General features: G+C 37.3%; 1 protein-coding gene across 1 annotated transcript in view; it reads left to right on the top strand.

Annotated features, from left to right (window-relative positions):
- Positions 1-3,340: 3,340 nt before the first annotated feature.
- Positions 3,341-15,676, top strand: part of LOC139138703 (importin-13-like) — a 136,641-nt gene continuing 124,305 nt past the window's right edge. Inside the window, exon 1 of the mRNA XM_070707206.1 lies at positions 3,341-3,741. Within this exon, the coding sequence (XP_070563307.1) occupies positions 3,679-3,741 (63 nt within the window). The 5' untranslated portion in view covers positions 3,341-3,678. The remainder of the gene's footprint in view (positions 3,742-15,676) is intronic.

Consider the following 15,676-nt stretch of genomic DNA (forward strand, 5'->3'; position numbering starts at 1 on the left):
CAAATATCGACCGTTGGCATTAAAAAAATGTGTTTTAAAAATGTTACAAAGTGGGAGTGCCTCTTTAACGGATAGATCCCCGCAACGTGTTGAAATTAAAAGGTTTATTAAAATGAGCCATGTATTTATAACTGTATGTAAGTATGCATGTATGTATGTATGCATGTGTGTATGTATGTATAACTGTATGTACGTATCTATGTATGTATCTATGCATCTATGTAGGCCTATAGGCGTTTTTCACAGGGAACATACAGTGGCTACAAAACAGAGGAGAGCATGCGAACGATGGAAGGCTTAACGACTAGCATAGATGAGAAACCAAGACTTTTCCTAGTTGGCTTTTAACATTCCAGTGGTCGTCAACGGAGACGTGGTCATGTGATTGATATGAGAAAGTGTGAAACGTAGCGGCAAACAGCTTTGGTTCAGACTGGAAACAATTTTGTGATATGCTTTTCTGAGTGCGTGACAACGAACGGCTTTTTATTATCGGTTTAAGCGGTATATTATTGAAAATATCAAGCATCGAGGTCAGTTGAGATAAATCATATAGTTTTAAATCACACCAAATAAACCAGTAGTCGTGCTCATAATAGTGGGACTCAAATGCATTCAGATATATGTGTAACATAGGGACGTGATCTCCATACAGTCTCTTTCAGTATTTTGCGGAATTACAAAACTAATTTTACAAGGCAAACTCGCGTGATGTCATTACATATGTCTATGATTGATTTGGAGATAGTCTAGATATTATGTCAATTGTATTGACCTTATTCATGTAAAAATTCGTCATCAAATTTCAAAGAATGCAACTGCAGGCGGAATCCACGATAAAAATCGGTGGAACTCATATCGTTAGCAGTGCCCCTGAAAGGTGCAAATTAGGGATGAAGCAGAGAGTCATATCAATAATAAAATCCACATGTGTGGTTTTTAAATTATCTGTATTTTCAGGTGAGGACGGTGTCTGCGAGAGGAAAGAAATTTTCCAGGTCAATCTATTTCACAGCATGTGTTCGTAAAATAATGAGAGGCAGTTAACAGTACAAGCCACTCAACAGCCGTGACAGAGAATTGGCAATTCGTCATGGGATATCATTTATGATTTTGAAAATTCTTCTTTCCGTGTTTTCTCCCGTTTGATTGTAGTGTTTTTGAATAGTATTTGAACAGAACTGAAATGCAGCTTGGGAGAGATAGAATTGAGCATCCATATTCTCTACTGCTATTCATGCTCCATGACGTACAGCGTGGTTATTCCACAAAGTACATGTACTCAATTCTTTGAATTTTTTACAAATGCTTCGAAAACAAACCTTGATAATCATATATATTCATATTTCGTTCCTCCTTTGGTGTGCTCCACAAATCCTTACAATACTTAAAAAAAGTCAATACATAGGTTAAATGGTTCACAATCTCGTATTGGTAAAAATTATTAGACTGAAACAGATTCTGTGTACGGAGTTGCCTTCCTGTTGGTCAGCAAATTGCATTCTGTCTCTGTAGTCGATCGGTCCAAAACCTTCGAAGAGCGAGGAAAAGCAGCTCTGTTTCCAGTCATCGCCAGTGACACCTTGAAAAACCTGCTGTGTGCACCATGTCTCTCTTCGTTCCTGTGGTGTGTTCAACAAACTTCTCATCATCATTGTGTCACAAACAAACGGCTAACACAAAATCTATATTTTGAATAACAATATCGGACCAGTAAATCCATAGCCAGACGAGTAGTTCTTAATATCATTCTGCCGCACTTATTCTGAAGTGTATAAATCCCCAAGGTCTGTGACGACGAATATGTTTCAGTGGGATGGACTCATACAGTGTGTTGATCATATACATAAACCCCGGTGACCTTGTTTGATTACTGCCAGAGCACTAACTTGCAAGTCACAAATTTACTTTTTGAATGAACTCTACACATGTTTAGGTCATGTGATTGTGAAAATGAGCACTTCTTAGCTACCACCACAAGGTGTGTTCATTTATTCTTTTTAATACTTCCTAATCAATTCCGCAGTAAGCAGTCTTGAAATTTTTAATAACAAATCTGCTTTCACTGGTCATTCAGATAACGTCTTCAAACATATATGTAAACTTTCTTGAACAAAGTAAAGGAACTTTGGGGTGAACGATAGAGGTGTGGGATGGATGGTGAGGGGAGGGGAGGGCTGGAGGAAATTAGTCCAAAATCATATTTTCAACTACATAGTGATAGCAAATTTTTGTTCTCAACAAATATTTATTTGAAGCAAGGTTTTAGTCCAGTTGAGACAAAAAAATATAATTATAGGAAAACGAGTAAGTCAAACAACATCGTGATAAATTTTAGCTTTTTAAACACTAATGTTAATGTTGCTCTTGCACATGGATGTTGTTGTTAGATATAAGCTTATCTTGACCAATTTCAACGTTCATTGATGACTTCAGAATCTTGAACCGCTCCAATCTGCCTACAGAAAATTCCACAGTACCGAAACTGCACTTCTAAAGATCCACAATGATATAACTCTCTCCCTCGATGCTGGGCAATATGCTATCCTTGTAATGCTTGATTTATCTGCAGCAAAATGGCAAATGATGTTCTCGGAAGAGTTGTCAAATTGTTTCTTGTAATCTCCTCACGCCATGGGGTACTTTCACCATATTTCAGTGTATGTATGTACCGTATATAAGCTTATGTTGGAGACTACACAACGTCCCTAAAGTGAAAGCAGCTAGGGTGCATTCACAGATACAGGGTACTGTAAAGAAGGGAGTGACTGGAGGAATCGCGATTGGAATCTCAGATTCAGATTCAGAAAACTTTATTACCTCCTAAGAGAAATTTCCATAATTCGTTGAAATTCGTTGTAGATCATCTTCAATACACTAAAAACATTTCAAATCCCAATCCTCTAGGCCTATACGATCAAAATGTTCAAATCCCACCACGACTTCATATGGCAAAAACCTTTATGGAGCCAGCGATATAAATGTAAAGTGATATGTGTTACAAAAGTACCATTCTGCTTCTAGGTGGTGTCAAATTTGTTGTTGAATGTAAGCTTACTAGCCTACCTGTCAACAAGCAACAAAACCATAGCTCTTTAGGCCCTATTGGCAAAAAAACATGAACAGAAAAAAAAACTCTTTAGGGCTTGAACTTTTTATTTTGTATTTAAACAAGTTATGTAACAAACAAACAAACAAACAAACGCACGAGAAAACAAACAGATAAACAAAAGCAAACAAACAAACAAAGAGCCTGAATTCCCGGTGCTAGAGAAGCTACTTACACCGCGCCTGGGGCTCCGGTTCCGTATACAGACGCTGTCCATGCAAGGACGCCCTCACCACTTCCTGGATCAACATGGCGGCCTCCTTACACTTGTCAAAAATCAAAAGTACCACGTTGGTTTTAGATCATTAGAGTCAGCACACGCTGTTGAGGAAGAGCTTGCACTTCAGTCAAGTTTCTGGCCATCCGATAGCCTCAGAACGAGTCAAGGGTGACCGACACAAGAGGCCGCAGTGCAGAGCACCTGTACCGCCGCGCCGCAACGTCCTGCAAACGGGGGTGCCGATAAATGACATAATCTGAGGGACTCCTTACACAAATAGCGAAAGAAAGTGCTGAACACCAAAGGTATTCGACCTCCAGCAAAGGAGTGTTAGCGGGAAGCTGCCACCATGGCTGAATGTTCCTCCCACATCGTACCAACTCCAGAAATCACAGTTGAAAACATAGAAAAGGTAATAACACAGTCATTTTAATTGCAATTTATGCAAATACGAGCAGAATAACTTTCTTTTGTTGTACGATGAACTCTGTTCATGGTTGCTCTTGTTTGCTAAATTAATGTTTCCACTCTTGTTCTGACATTAGCGATATTTCACAGGTCAACACGTGCTGCATTGAAGCGGTGGTACAAAAATTACCGTTCTTCCCATAGTTCAGAAACCAGTACAGAACTCACAAATTTACATGACGATGACGGTGTATGCTCTCCGTGTCATATACGCTTTTAATAATCAAAATGTAAACAAATAGGAAAATATGAATATACGACCAATGCGTTCAGTAAAGAAATTACTCAGGTGCTTTGCAAACAAGTGCAGGGGAGCCTCCCCTTCGCCGGTCTCCCACTCACGCAGCAGGTTAACACTGCGTTACACTCGGCCTTCAATGTGAAATTTGATCAACAATAACATGCATCATATAACGTTTCTGAAATGCACCAATCGTCGCGAAGTTGAAGTCCCTGAACACGCTTGAAACGTTTCTGGCTTTGAGAGGGGGCATGGTGGCACATGCAATTTAATACGTATGCAGTAGTAGCTAGCTTTCCTCAGAGAGTTCGTTTATTGTAAAAATGCTGGTATATTAATTTTGATCTTGTTGTCATAGCTTTTGTCCTTGCTGGCTGGTATCAGTAAGGTAAGTGCTATATGTCAGAACATTAAATTAATAATAACAGCATACTGCAGGTCACCTTGTGTTGACAAATATGCTTCCACAGTTATTTGCTCCATGATCAGACCGTGATCTATTAATTCCACAATTATAAATGTTTTGTGGAATATGTAATAACGATATGCATAGGACTGTTTGATATACTTTCAATTCAAAAGGATACTCTGTTAGTTTATTCAAGATTTTGTAATTTGCATCACTTGTAGTTGCAGTTGTTTTATCATGTCATCATAATGGGTATGTGTAAGAATCATTGTGAAATTGTCTTTCCTTTTAATATGGGGATACAATATCACGTAAAGTGTTACAGGATATACATGACTTTCTCATCTGTTGCTCAAACTGTGCAAACTGAGTGCATGCATATAAACATGGCATTCGGTGTTCAATACTGATCAATACATCATGGGTATTAAAAAAGATAACCATCTCCCGAGTCACTCTTTTGGGAGAAACTTAATCAATGTGAAGGTCTAGAACCATAGGACCACTGTCAGTGCATATCCAGTGGTTCTGGAAATTTACAGTAATCCCGCCAAGTTATACTGGGCAGAGTTCTCCACAAGGGGATTTTGAGGGTTGGGTCACCGGTGATCTTTTCGTATTTAATAAGTTTGTGGTAATGGTTCTCAATATCAGCATTCATCTGCTCAGCTCCCCAAAGCCTGTGTATAGATCGACTGAATGATCAGTAAGCATCTACATGTATTACCTTATAGGCAATTATACCAGCTAGTCCATCAGACCTCAGAATTGTATTTTAAATCCAGTGGTTTCAGCCAGAAACAGTTGGTAGTCCCTGACAGCAAACCACTCAATTCAATCACCCCCATTTTCCCTCTCCTCTCAAACCTCCCCTGGGAATTTAAAATGTTGTCCAAAGGCATTTGTCCATCAGCTGCAGAGGAAAATGGCATGAACAATGGTCCAAGTAGGAAAACAGTATGGACCACGGACCACTGATCGTTAGGACATAAAATTCTAAACCACTACCATCACTCTTTAAAGGTTAAATGTTCAATCTGATTACTATGTGTTAGTCTTTAACTCACACGGCCACATAAATGAGTTTGAATGGTTGTAAAGAAGAAGAGAAAAATTTGTAGAGCTTTTTATAACCATTAACTTGCAGAGGGCTTATTTTTACAGTGGTTTTCAAACATGTGTGAGGTCTTTATCTTGATGGCTGTCACTTTCTTTTCACCAAAACTAAACATTAGCTATAGATTAACCAGGAGTAATTCAGCAAACCGTTATGCACATTAATGCATTTCCTGACAGTTTTGAGGTGATGGAAATGTAAACAAACTCAGAAAGGTCAAATTTATTTTACTCTAGGAAATGCAAAATAAGCACTTTTATTTCGTAATGAAAATTAAAAAAACAGCAATGTCAGCGTGATTTATACCGCCGACAATTTTAACTGAATCATGGATGTAAATTTTACATACTGTACAGTAGATCATGAATATTCATTTCAATTCAACTGAGACTACAGAAAGATTTCATCAAGTGTGCGTAGCTATGCATCATAGCTATGGCACTGAGAAATTTAGGTGTTCAGCTTGAAAGCAAGTATGGCTGACTCCAGATTGAAAATTAAATCTTAGTTTTAAAAGTATCATTTTCAGTACAAATGCATGTCGTACCTCTCTGTAAGGTATGTACTAGTGTGCATGCATATATATGTTTGTCTGTATGTATGTATGTATGTATGTGTGTATGTATGCATGCATGCATATATGTATGTATGTTTATAATATGCTTAGCTTGAATCCGGCAATATGATTGGCTGGAGCCGGGGTTCATATTCTCAACAAGAAGACGTGTGCTTCGAACAATTTTTAGCTCGCGCAAATTTTGAACTCAAGCTTGAGAGTTCAATGCACCATAATGTCGAACAAGTGTACAGCTTGACATTAATTTTGATTGTTTAATTGTTTAGTTAAATTTTACTATTGTTAGTCTAGTGCAGCTCGATGAACCTACAAATGAAGGGTTTGTATAAGCAGTGATGGCTATGTAACAACAACATAACCTTTTGAAGTTTTTTGAGCGTTTTTTTGAGTAAAATTTCTCAAGTTTGATTTATAATCGCGATATCGATGCGTTGTGTTACCGTATTGTGTGGAATCAACTGTGCACTGACGCGCGTGCGCTCTGAAACGTTCTTTTGAGACTGTGTTCAGGCTAGGTGCCTGAACCCTCGTTCAAACTTCAGTCCTAAATAACAGACATTGTTCACTTGTATTTAACTTTAGCATATTATAATGAGGTATAAACGGTGCGTACGGGTATTTGGTTGCGGATATAAGACCTCTGGGTGAAAATTAGTGTATTTGGGTGAAATAAGCACCTCCCTTTGCTCAGTGATTATTTCTCGCCAAATATGCTAATTTTCACCCCAGATGTTGGGGTATGTATGTACATACATATGTTATGTATGTATGTATGTATGTATGCATGTTAAAGTTCTTCCTAAAGGACCATGCTGATTGTTGTTGTTGTTAACAAAGGGTGAGCAAATCCATTTTTTGGAACTGATGGTCTAGGGATGAATATCAAAATAAATCCAGTAGTTCTGTTTGCTGTCCTGCTTTCATTCTGAATTACAGCGTAGTTTTTTGTGCCATTATCCACTTGTTTTTCTGACCAGTGACACTGAACAAATGGTCCAGGGCCAAAAAATGTGTGGTCCTTGACCAAAGATCACTGGGATTGACAGACCCGTGTTCACTTTGGTACTGCTCCATGACATAATTGTTGTTGTGTGCCCTGGCAGGTTTTCTGTGTTTGCTGCCCTCAATGGCAACCAATCAAATATCCATTTGTTTTTATAGTACACTTTCTTGTTCTACTCTAAAAATAATGTTAATGTAAAATGCTTTCGGGGGAAAAATGAAGATATTTTCACATTTGTTATTTTGAACGAAAGTATCATCCAACTTTAACACTAAATATCCCTTTGCAGCGTATGTTTTATGAATGTTTTTGGCAGAGATGGCATAGGTAGTTAATGCAGTGGCTTCTGGTCTATTAGCAGACGGCGGAAATGTTTTCAGAGTTTCATTTTCTAACCTGAGCAAAGGCACAACATTTTACTGTTATGGTAGCTTCTTAAAGACCATGGTACACCAGTACACTGAGGGCGCTGTGACATGTACTGAACATTACAGCTACTGGAATGAGTGCAGAACACAAACAAGTGGAACTGTGTAGGAATAAGTTTCCACCTCCGTGCCTTGTTTCCTATTTGATCATAAGTCAGGCAATCGAAATACAGTAGTACTGTAATAATAATTTCTAAAGGAATACTTAGTTTGGAAAGCAGCCCAGTTGAGTTTTTAAGATTCACAACTTACATTGGTATCTAGCAGGTTTCTGCTTTGTTCCTGTCAGTAAATTTGGGAAAAGTTATTCACAAGCAAGTGCCTGTTCCAATCAAAGGGATCAAGTTAGACAGAAATCAGATGACACTTTTTAGATGTGAAAAGTGTGAGAATTGGTTACTTCTCTTGTAATTTGAATCTGGAAAGGTGTGACCAGAGGTCCACTACAATTTTTCACAGTGGGGATGAGTCATTATGCTGAACATTCAGAATAGTGATTCTTACTAATGGCAGTGTACAGATATGGTAAAGAGTTGTCTGCAAGATTACCACTCTAAGTGGTACAATTTGTTAATAAACTAATACCTTGATACTAATCCTTGGACAGCAGATTTTGGTTTTTAACTTTGAAGGTGCACGTTAATTGTCTTCTAAACCGTAGTTTAAATTACATGATACTGTGTACAATGAAGACATAAGTATTGCCAAATATTGCTCATGTTTTCAGAAGTTTCAGGATTTGAAAGAACTTGAGACTGTGGAGTCAAACAAATGTTAGAATATTTGTATTGATGGTGCCACCCTGTCTCTCATTTTGACCCCTTTACCCTATTTCACTATGTAGAGGTCCAATTTTGCCTTAGAGAACAATAGATTTGGACGAACCATGGTGGTGAAAGAGTTTAAGAGACTTTACCAATTGGCACCCTGACTTACCATTTCTGAGTGTGAACACCTTACTTTCACATACATACACCAGTTTGATACTTATTGAAATTCATAGCATTGTGTTAAAATTTTGTGTAGCAGTTATGTCAATTGTTAGTGATTAATAAACATGTAACTCCTAAAATTTAAGTGATATTTCTTTTTATAGCTAAGGTTATTTTGTCTGAAAATTGCTGAAACTTGTGTGCCAGGTGAACATATACTCATAAAACACTGGTGTTCAGTCCTCTATCTACTCATACATTGAAATCAGGGAGTTCTTGGATCACACAGTCCCACTCCACACAGAATCATGTTGTTGTAGTAACCCATAGCTTCACTACAATGTAGTTCAATTGCTGTATCAAATGTACGCCTCTAGAATTGCCTGGAACTGGTTCCAGCATTCTAGCTATGTGGTAATTCACCATTGTGCTGGAACTTTGGTCATTTTGTAAAATTTTGGACAGTGACTGTTGTAAATTTAGTTATTTGTTGATGGCCTCATTAGTGCAGCGCCCTCTATGGTTTGTTGTAGTAGCTATGCATTTTTCAGTGTTAGTGTTTACCACAAATATTTGCACGGCAGTTGTTTTTTATCCTTTCCTTGACTATGCTCCCATTGCCTTGAATGATATTTTCTGTTTGTTCTTTCTATTGTCTTGTTACAATGGTGTGGGTGCTTCAGCCCCTTTTTGTAATAAATCACCTTCTTTTCTGCTAAGATCTCCACTGTGTTGTTCATTTATTCAAGATGGTCAAGGTGTTAAAATAAAGAGTCTTGCTATCTATAAGATATTCAACTGTTACACAACAACGTTGTATCTAATATTGACAATACAAATCAATTAATATATGTAAAGACAATTGGTGGTGATGAGTTCATGTTTGGAGGACGATAGTGCACTTTCAACAGTAGTGAGGCAACTAATTAACTGTTGAGCAATTTGGTGATTTACATCCAGCTGAATTTATTTTACTAATTTTTAGGATAATTGTCATACTTCATACTTCATTTCGGACTTATAAATGTGAACCAAAGGCACAATTTTCACAGAAAATTGTCAAAAGAAACTTCTGCTCTACTGTACTGTAGGATTTTTGCCCTACTCCATGTAAATGTCATGTTGTGTGGGACAAGTCTGGCATTTGCGTACCAGTGACATTATCAGGCCTGCTGAGTGTAAAGCTGGCCTGCTGGCTCAAGGGGCCATAGAAGTACTTGTAAAGTCAAGACAGATGTGTTATATTTAGTAATGTGTTATTTGCCAGCTTTACATATTTCAAGCATGCAAACATATTGTAATATATAACAGTTAGTCATTGTGCATTGTAGCAACTCACGGCTAGGTATTTGTGGCCACAAATTCCACTACTTGAATCAGGAACATACCAATGGAAGAAAAAAAGGCCCAGTAATCACAAATAATGAATATGCTAACTGTTTATTGGTACCGACTCAAACAAGGAAAACATCTATTGGAAACAAGTGCTACAGTTTTGAAAGTGTAAATTAAAACGAATAGGAGTACATGTACATACTATTTATCATAATATTAAGGTAAAATGCGTCTCTCAGACAGATATTTGTTCTGGACACAAAGTTTTACAATACTCTGTTTGATCTACCTCTTCTGCTATCTCAATTTGTAGCTTTTGGAGTATAAAGTGAATTTTTTACCAATTTTGTGAACACTGAAAATTAACACAGAAATGGCTTCCAATTTTAATTCAGCTATCAGTAAATTTATGAATATTGGTTTCCATAGTACCAAAATTTGCAAAGTGATCCTTGATCTTGAATGTTTCCTTTAGGAACTTTTGATCAAAATTTTGTCTTTTAATTTGAGGCGCATAGTACCTTAAATGATTCTACAACAATCTGATTAACATCCAATGTAGAGATGAGTCTGTCTTATATACAGTCATGTTGTTATGTTTATTTCAAAGTTCTCCCCTACATGTAGGTGCGAGATTTAACTGAGTTTTCTTGTGGCCTAGGTTCAGAGGAAAGACAACAGAAATAAAGACCACAACATGATTGCGTAAAGGACCAACCCATCAGTACATCATACAGATTACATCAATTTGTATAGGGGAATCAATTTTAAACTGCAAGACGTACAACTAGATTATAGATTGACATATTAACATTTAAGCCAGCATTGTTAGTCTAAAGTTCTGAACTTGATTACTTTTTAACCTACATGTAACAGCTTACAGGCTTACAACAGCACAAGGATATGTGTAAATTGAATCTATAATGGGTTAGAAGTGCAGTTTTCAAATTCCATAAATTTCTGTTCAAAATGGACTTTGCAAAATTAAAAATATTGTCCTTTCTTTATTAACGCACTTGTTAGAGGTAACAGTCGGTAGACAAGAAATGTGATGTTATGCTTGAGATATACCATATTGAAATATGCCATCCCTTTGATCGTGTGCAATATATGTCAAATTTCAGGCCTCACACATGTAGGGAGCTGATTAAGATATAAACTTTGCTGTCTATTGTGGTATAGAGGACTTAAACATTCCCTTACAGATGAATTTATATTGTGTAACGAAAAAATGTCTCTCTGACCATGCAATAAAGGCACATGATGTTGTATTTATCAAAGGAAGGAATAATCTTGCCTCCTTGTCTTGAAATTCAGCATGATGACACCCCCTTTCAGTACATTTTTTCAAAACAACTCATTCCAAGTCTTCTATGAACATTACAAAAAATCACAATATTACACAATGATTTTGTCTCACAGTTTACATGCAAACCAATAAATTGGCTGATTCTACGATGTTCATTGGTTGTCAAATACATTAAAATAAATTGTGATAGTCAAATAAAAACACACCTGGTAATATTCATGTACACGAGTTCATGTATCCTTTTCCTACTTGGCCTGTCACTTTCCATTTGCAAGTCGGTAAAAAAGTGGAATTGAACCAAAACGTACATATATTTTCAAATATCACCTATTATAGTTGTAGTCATAGTGGGTCAAGTCAGTAAAAATCATATTTGCAGTACATCTCTCTTTTCAGGAACCTTTAAATATTCAAGTTTTTTATGCAAATACAACATATGCGATATGTCAGTCCTATTGGGTTTTAGCCAGCTTGACCTGATGGTGAAATATAAACTATGCAGGAGAAGGGATACAGTTGACACAGAAACATGGAATACTTGCAAAGTATTGTAGCCGTGTCATTGTGCCTCAGATGGTAAATTGAATTCAATCTTTCAGGGAATTTAAAAAAACAATCATTCAGGATTAAAAATGGCAGTCTCTACAGTACACCCATACTCTAATTGTAAATATCAAAAGAATCAATACAGAAATACAAGACAAAATCATCCAGTTAGTATTGAATACATCCAATCTCTACATTCAATAGAAATCAAATGAAGACTATAATGTTTTAGCTCTCTGAAATGCTCACATGTTGTAAATGATAAAGCCGTTCATATGAAGACTAATGCTACGTGAAGAAAAAATTGTTGTACAATCAACTTGAGTCAACAAGTTATGTTCCATTAAGTACCCATGTCTTATCACATGAACTGACCTGAATCGCTACCTGTGTGACGTAGAACAGGACAGATAAGAAATACGAATTACCCCTGTTCTACGTCATCAACCAGAACTTTTTTCCTGCAAGGATGGTACTGTTCATACATGCACGTTGCGACACAGACCCACTTATTGTGATTGATGCCATGCTAGCTCACATGACATTTTTACAAACAGGTGACCCGATAAGTCCAGACATGGAAACATAGAAGGCATATTTGTCCAACAAAATTTAGATTGCTAAAACTGTAGCTTTTTCTGAGAATCGAATGGGGATACTGTCGATCGTTAAATGGCTCAGTAACGTCGCAGCTCCAGTCGAGTCGTAAGGCTCAATCTGGACGTTGTACCTGGCAATCCCGTTGGCGATAAACCCGCAACCTACACCTCAGTAGATTCAACCGAATAAGTAGATTCAACTACACCTCAGTTCAACTGAATAACTGAGTACCGCATAATCTTTGGGAAAGCAACATAGGTGGCGCAAGCATAAAGTCATTCGATGAACAACAATAAATTTTCTTCATCACACAAAAATCTGTAAAATCTCGCTCGGAATCAAACCTGCAGCGCGGCATAAGGCTGTTGCGAGCAGACATAAGTTGAGCTGAAGGCTGACTCTGCATTGCAGCAGCGTTTTGGAATCCAATGTATTTCGAAAGTTGACGCAGACAACACTCAAAAAAGAGTTTCTGTCAAGTAACAAAATTAGGGTGTAACTACGGGTGAGATATGTGTCACTGCAACTATTAAAGTCCATAAGATGAAAACATTGACGACCAAGATCAGGATTGACAAGTTGACACTGGCAGAGACTGGTGATGGCAACGTTGTGGCTACAAACATGTAATGAGGTACACTCGTGTGTCATCAAATGGAATGTTTTGTTCCCGCCATGGTCATAAACCTGTGTGATGTTTTCAAAAGCCACGGCATCTCTGAGAATGAGAATAACTGTTCAAACAGTGTCATTGCATTTACTTCATAAATATATGTAAATATTCTAAATAACTCTGAATACTATGGCTATCCGTCACTAACATGGTGAAAGCTATGTCCGCCGATAGCTGACTTGCCTTGGCATAGGTACAGCGCGAGACAATGATTTACACATCCACGTGATCGAATGTATATGTCTGGTTGTGGAAATACCATTTGATGTATCAAAATTCTAGCTCGATGGGATTTATGAATGAAAGTATCTCCCGAGTGACGGGCCGCTTTACTAATTAATGAAAGTATTCCGCGCAAGTGTAAAATCGCAACAAAATTAATGCAATTTGTTACAATAATTTTGATCCATCTACGTCAAAAGAAAAAATAAGAAGACTGTTCATGTGATAAATATATAATCCGATGGTATTTTTCTCTGTTTGACATCATCGTATACGAGTGTTTTTTGCAAAGCCGCACAACTTCTCGCCTTCGGCTCGAAGTTGTATGGCTCCACAAAAAACACACGTATACGATGACGGCAAACAGAGAAAAATACCATGGGATTATACATATAATTACACTCAGAAATCACTAAGTACATTTGTATACATCTATCTTCAAGTAATTGTAAATTGGTAAAATGTTGCTCACTTACTGTGTAACATATTATAAGAAAACAGCAGAAAAGTTGTACATATCAGATGTACCAGTCAGTTGCATGTTGTAGTAATTATCACAGCTTTTGAAATCACACAAATGTCTACTAAAACTGGACCAAAAGTATGATATAATATTGACAAGCATGTGCTCTCTGCAGGATATCTTTTGACTAGATGAGATTTAGTGAGCACTAGCTGTAGCTCCATAGCTATGGTAGTGGTTTTCTGATTGACTTTCTGTCTCTTATTTCCTGATAAATCACTTTGACAACTTTTCATGCTGGCACCATTGTAGATTCTATAGTAGATTCCACAGACAAGCAACCGAATTTATGTGCAAGCAGATAGTTCAACCAATTTGCAGCAAACTTTCAAACACTCATCGACAGCTGTGTCATGAGGGAGTTACCATGACCAAAATCATGACAAAATTCACCTGAATACTATTGTTTTACTAATTTTTTCCAATGTTAAACGCCATGTTTTTCTTATCGTATAACTGTGGGAGGAAGTTTGGGACATCACACAGTACAGTTGAAAAATGGTGTGCACCAGCAGCTTGCACATTGATTCACTTGTTAGTTATGGAATTTTCCCTTCAGAAAACCAGCATAGCTATGCACCCATAGCTAAATGAGTACTTGCATTTAATTGCGCAATACCTCATTGGGTTTGAACTTGCAACTTAGGGTACCTAGCCATTGAGTAAAAAAGTCGAAGTTCAAAATCACGAGGCTTTATCTGAAAATAAAACTAGAGATGGTGTTGCACATTACGTAGGATATTTTGCTCAAAATCACTTTTTTGCAAAGATTCATGCAATTTCATTAATTTATTTTGTCAAGATATTAAAAGATCGGTTTGGTTCACATTTAGCATGACAAGCAGTATAGTAAGTAGGATGAGAAAAAGTGTACATCTATGCAAATGTATGCTAATCACCCAATTTCCTCACTTCTTTTTCCACACCCACTAACTTGAACATTAGACCAACAGGTAAGAGTTACTATGTGCACCCTCCCCCTTTCCTTCCTTCCAATATCAACTGCAATAATCCTATCTCCTGGGAAAATGGTGAGGAACTTAGATATGTTTTACTTCTTGCTTATGTGTCATCTTTCCTTGATCTCCCTCCACTTCCAAGCTACATGTAGGGTTAGACAATACTATTCAAGTCAGGAGAACAATATTTAACCATATGTTCATGCAGAATGTTACAAATAATCACAGTCCATAGAATGACCGTAAAATAATACATCTGTAATTGCTATGCTTGGTATTGTAATCATTTTAAGAAGCGAACATGAATAAGTGTGCTGTGGTCTACTGTTATGAGAATGATTTCATCCACAAAGAAAGTGGAGGAGAGATTAAGGAAAGTAACAAACAAGTATCTGAGATGCTGGTATTTACAATTACATGTATGGACAGTTCAGCACTGACTTTGTTTGCTCACAAAGACTTATAAGCATCACAGACACGGGCATGCACAAACCAATCAAAAGCAGAAAAGCCCCAGAACCATTGCAAAATACAATGTACATTAATTTGACATATAGAGCAGGAACAGAAGCAACATTTTGGTGCAGCCTTTCTTTTATGTATTCATGAATGTAATGTTTTGCCAAGAAATTCAAAAGATTCACCGCAAACGAAACTTGTTGCAAAGGAACCAATCATTCCTCCAATCATTGAACCGACAACAGGCACTGGTATAGCTATTTGTCCCAAAACTGCTCCTACTGTACCACCAGCTGTACTTCCAACTGCAGCACCTGTCAGACGCCAACTCTCAACCTTCTTCTCCTGTTTTGTTTTTGCATTATCAGTCCACAATGTGATCATATTAAAAGTCAAAAGTCCACCCTCTATTACTGCCCCACCTATTGCTGCAGTTTTTGCGGTTTCTTTAAGAGAACTACTAGCAACTCTTTGTGTTGCTTGTTTAGTTGCTTTTGTACCTATTGATGCAGCTTGTTTTGCACTACCTTTACTGAGATCTTTTGA

The sequence above is a fragment of the Ptychodera flava genome, chromosome 8 (assembly GCF_041260155.1).
Source record: "Ptychodera flava strain L36383 chromosome 8, AS_Pfla_20210202, whole genome shotgun sequence".
NCBI classification, from domain to species: Eukaryota; Metazoa; Hemichordata; class Enteropneusta; family Ptychoderidae; genus Ptychodera; species Ptychodera flava.